General features: G+C 44.4%; 1 protein-coding gene across 2 annotated transcripts in view; it reads left to right on the top strand.

Moving 5' to 3' along the window:
• mycbpap (mycbp associated protein) overlaps window positions 1-5000 on the top strand; it is a 63392-nt gene that overhangs the window by 54139 nt on the left and 4253 nt on the right. For both annotated transcript variants that reach the window (XM_062523627.1, XM_062523551.1), the window contains exons 14-17: window positions 571-696; window positions 1119-1282; window positions 2005-2129; window positions 2508-2647. In XM_062523627.1, coding sequence (XP_062379611.1) covers window positions 571-696; window positions 1119-1282; window positions 2005-2129; window positions 2508-2647 — 555 coding nt within the window. The remainder of the gene's footprint in view (window positions 1-570; window positions 697-1118; window positions 1283-2004; window positions 2130-2507; window positions 2648-5000) is intronic.

The raw sequence follows: 5000 nt of genomic DNA, 5'->3' as shown, positions 1-5000 counted from the left end.
CATCATCATCATCATCAACCTCTTCTGATCACTCCTCCTGCTATCTTCTGTCTCTTTCTCTTTCTTTCTGTCTTTCCTTCTTGTTTGGGTTCTTTATCTTTCCATTTTGATCTGAAATAAAGAGGGAGAAGATGGCAAGACCAGGAAGCAGACTTTCTCTCCATTCTAAAAATAGCTGGATGATCACACCACACACACACACACACACACACACACACACACACACACACACACACACACACACACACACACACACACACACACACACACACACAGAGAGAGAGTGTACTCATAGATGAATACAAGGCTCCAATGACCCATTGTACTGTTATTCCCTTGTAATCGTGTTTGGGATATTGATGACCGGCTTCTCTGCCTGTATGTGTTTGTCTGTGTGTGTGATGAGTGTGTGAGAATATATTCCTAGATATCTATGTTTGTGTCTGAGCTTTTGAAACCACGTGTTCATCTGTGTGTGTGTGTGTGTGTGTGTGTGTGTGTGTGTGTGTGTGTGTGTTTGTATGTGCACATCTGTGTGTGTGTGTGTGTGTGTGTGTGTCTTCTCTCCAGCTCCATTACCACTACGAGACCATCGAGGCCCTGAAGAGCCTCTGGAAGGAAGTGACATCCTCCGCGCATTATGATGTCACAGACACAGCCACGGAGTGGGACCTGTCAGTGGCCACTCTCAGACAGGTAGAGCACGGCACACCACACTGCGCTACTCTAAGCAAACGCCACGCTACGCCATGCTATTCCTCGCCCCACCATACTACGCCATGCAGTGTTACTCCACACAAGTAACACTGGTGCTAAGCTGTGTTAGCATATCAGGCTAACTCGTTACTCTCATACTCAACGGTAAATACTAAATTAGCCATTTCAGAAACGCTCTGGAAATGTCAGTGAGTAAAGGTTAATGTGTAAATATAACAGCATTCAATGTTTTATTAACCATATCAGAAAAGGGCATGACTTAAAAAGGACAGTGAGCAATTCAAGTAAACTGTCTTCAAACGTCTGATGCCTTGAGCACTCGTGCTTCTGTGAGATTGCAGCCCCCTTACCCCCCGTGTCTGCTCCATCATGTGTCTCCCTCTCCACTACCCCTCCCTCAGGCGGTGTTGAGTCTGCCCAGAGTGAACTCGGCGGCAGCGGCGGCGGCGGAGGTGGAGGTGGAGGGCCTCCGTAGGGAGGAGGCTCTGTCCCAGCTCAACGCCCTGCTGATGGTGCTCCAGGCCGCCCCACAGCCTCCTCCACCCCTCACTCCACACACCATCGGGTGAGTGTGGGGAGACAGCAGCCGAGAGGACAGGAGAGAGGCTTAGAGGAATTAGAGGAATTAGTGACTTGGGATCGCCCCCCCCCCCCCCAAACACACACACAAACAAAAATAACTGCAGTCATGGGACAGCTATACTTCAGATATACTCATGTACAGTCTATCTAGTACAATAATATTTATTTTAGATTCTCCAAAATGTTGCATTTCTGAAGTAGCGTGCAGCAGCGTAATGCAATGATGGTGTAATGCAGTTTTTTCAAGTCCAAAACATTGCATTTCCTGCTTAAGAACTGCAAATAATTCCTACTCTATAATATATTGCTTTTCATTTTGCATAGAATTGTTAGTTGCCAGCCAAACCAAGTAAATGAACATAGGCCCATAGTATCAGTCATCAGCCTTCCTGAACCATTTGATATTGATGTTGCTCTTGGCCCTCAGTCGCCCCCTAGTGGTGGCAGCAGTATTGCAGAAGTGTAGTGACAGCGTGGACTGTGCCTCCATCTGCTCACTGTGGAGAGAACTGCTAGTCAGTGAGATGTGGTTGTGTGTGTGTGTAGTGTGTAGTGTGTACAGTAGTACTGTTAGACCAAAACACCAACAGTGTAACAGCAGTGTGCCTGGCCCCCAGGCTGCAGCTGTGAATGGAGCTGGTGGACGGGCTGGTGATGTTTAGTGTGTGTGTGTGTGTGTGTGTGTGTGTGTGTGTGTGTGTGCAGGCTGCAGCTGTGGAGGGAGCTGGCGGACGCGCTGGTGTCGGAGGCCGTGGAGCTGAGACAGACGCTGGGGATGCCGGAGCTTAGGACCTGGGGGGAGAGTCAGCAGGACCTGCAGGAGGAGGCCTGTGAGTGCACACATGCACCAGACAAGCACATATGTGAACAGACAGTACACACACACACACACACACACACACACACACACACACACACACACACACACACACACACACACACAGACACACACACACACACACCAGATGTATATTTGATCATACTTTGGCACAGACTCAAACACAGACAGATAGATATTCACACAACCAACATGCGTGACACATACCATTGTTCTGAAAGATCCTCACTCGAGCTTCAGTCCATCTCGTCATGTCTCTCCTCATTACTCCACGCACGCGCACACGCACACGCACACGCACACACACACACACACACACACACACACACTTCAGTCCATCATATCACATCATGTCTCTCTCCATCCCCAGGCACAAGAGTAAAGAAGGAGGAGAAGTCTGAGAAGAAAGGTGCGGCCTCTCCAAAGGAGGAGAAGAAGGGAGGGAACAAGGAGAAGGAGGACAAGAAGGGGACGCCCAGGTCCACCCCTGTGAAGGACAAACCCGCAGAGGTCAGAGACAAGATAGACATGTGTCATACAGTAATTTCCTGTGTATTAGCTGCATTGTGTATAAGCCACAGTGCAGTGTTTTATGCCAGTTTAAAAGAAACAAAGGCAAATTAATAGCATATTTACTGCCCCCTTGTATTAATCTCATAGCTAAAGAAATTGGGAAAAAAAACAATGTGTAAAATGCGGCTAATAGTTGGGAAATTACGGTAATGCTTTTAATCTACAGAGGTCAGAGACAAGATATGTGTCTTAATACATTAATGGTTATGGTATTTAGCACACGCTTTTGTCCAAAGTGACAATGCAATAGTTAAATTTAACAGTTCATAATTTCAAACTTGGTAATACTGCATTAAGGAGAATAGCAATAACAAGCATTCATGTTAATTGAAAATAATGAAATACTGTAATATACAAACCATAATGCATAATGAACGGAGAGCACTGGGCATCTCATTCCATCAACAATACAAGGAATCACTGAAGAATAGAGTTTTGATTTTGACCTAGCATTTATGGCTGGTTGATCCAACAGACGTTCATCAGAAGACCACAATGAGCAGTTGGGGATATACATAGGCCAAAGTGAGAGATTTCAATGTAATGCTGGCCAGTATAGGAAGCCAGTAAAGAGCAACTCCCCTGCAGCATTCTAAATCAGTTGTAACGATCTTACTACACAAGCAGGTATAGCCAGCTAACGGTGAATTACAATAGTCCAGCTTGGAGATAACCATGACCTGGACAAGAAGTGGTGTGGAATCTTGTGTCAGACAAGGTCTGATCTTCCTAATGTTAATCCACTTCACAGATGTTGTTCTTCTTTAAGCACATGATGTAATGCATGTGGACAGCCACATGGGGGCAGCCCACTCCATCTCAACTGCACACAGGAACCAAACAACCAACACTGAAAATAGTGATATTAACAACTGCAGTTTAGCCATAATATGCTGTTAGGGACGTTGTTCAAGGACCTAGAATATGAAAGACAAATGTCAGTTCATTTAGTGAGTTGAAAACAGCAATATACTAGTGATATACGACATGATATGCTACAAAAAACAGCTAACAAAGGAGATGAGATGTTTCTCCCAGAGAGCAGAAGGTGCTGGATTGGACCTAAACCTGGTCTGGATCCTTGATCAAAGTGAAGGCAATTGGTGGATAGTAAATAACCTCACTGAAACCCAAAGAACAAAAAGACTGCTCAAATGGTGGTTGTCTGTAAGACAGTAAGGGGGGAGAGAGGTTCGCTCAGCCTCTGTAAGTGGGCCAGTTCAGTTTGAAAAAGTGACAAAATAGTTCACAGAAAACTGCTGTGTCAGCCTTTTCTTTTCTTCTTCATTGAGAAAGCAAGAAGTTACACATTTTTACAGGACACATGAACTACAGTACTAGGGTACTTTTCAGCACAAGAACTGAGAACTTCATCTTCAGTTTTGTGATTGGGAATTTTAGCTAAAAAGGGTTTATCCTAACCTGCAGGTATAGGAGGGTTGGTTTTGTCAGGAGTTTCGATATGTGACCCTGTAAAGCGGAACCAGTCGTTTCGGTAAAATTATTTAAATTAAGTTATTGTGCTCACGTGAACGGCCATAAACTAAGCTTTCCAACGATATGTATATCGAGGGTATTACACAAACTATCGCTACGACAAGCGCATTTGAAGTTGACATGGTTCTCCTGTCGTGATATGCCAGAAGAGGAGAAATCACCTTTTTAAGCTGCGCGTGCACAACGGGAGTGACAGCAAATGTGTTGAATCTTCGCCGGGTTTAACAGTCAAAACGTATGTTTTTCCGTGAAATGCGTTCACGATATGAAACTGTAGACTGTATACAGTCGAATTATGCGAAAACGTGAAATTCAACATTTTAACCCGGAAGTTTGTTATTGTTGATTTTCTCAAAATAACGTTGTGCGCAAAACGACTGATTTCGCTTTGAATGGTCACATATAATCATTTGGCGTAAGCTTCAAAACTCAGGTTCCCAACAAGTTGGTGGTCAGGAGTGCTTTTTCAAGTGGGTGCTCTTTGTTATCAAGGATACATGTACTCAGTTTGGAGATTTGATTAGACCCTTCAAACTTCTTAAGGGTATAGGCCTGGCCAAACAATTGCAAAGGCACACCGCTTGGGCAACTTAAAAAGCCTTTATTTTTGTGGGCTTACGCATTGCGACATACAATGACTTTGTCAGAGCATTATGACGTTTAACAGGTCTGATCAAATCTCCAACCTGAGTATCATTTGGTGTAAGGTTTTAATGAGGGACAAACCAGAGAAATCTGCCTTATTAATTATATTTACAAAATGTTGTTATATCCGACCAAGTCATTGTTGTCA

This window comes from Sardina pilchardus, chromosome 1 (assembly GCF_963854185.1).
Source record: "Sardina pilchardus chromosome 1, fSarPil1.1, whole genome shotgun sequence".
Classification (NCBI taxonomy): domain Eukaryota; kingdom Metazoa; phylum Chordata; class Actinopteri; order Clupeiformes; family Clupeidae; genus Sardina; species Sardina pilchardus.
The sequence above is the reverse complement of the archived record's forward strand: the minus strand, read 5'-3'. Positions and strand labels throughout refer to the sequence as shown.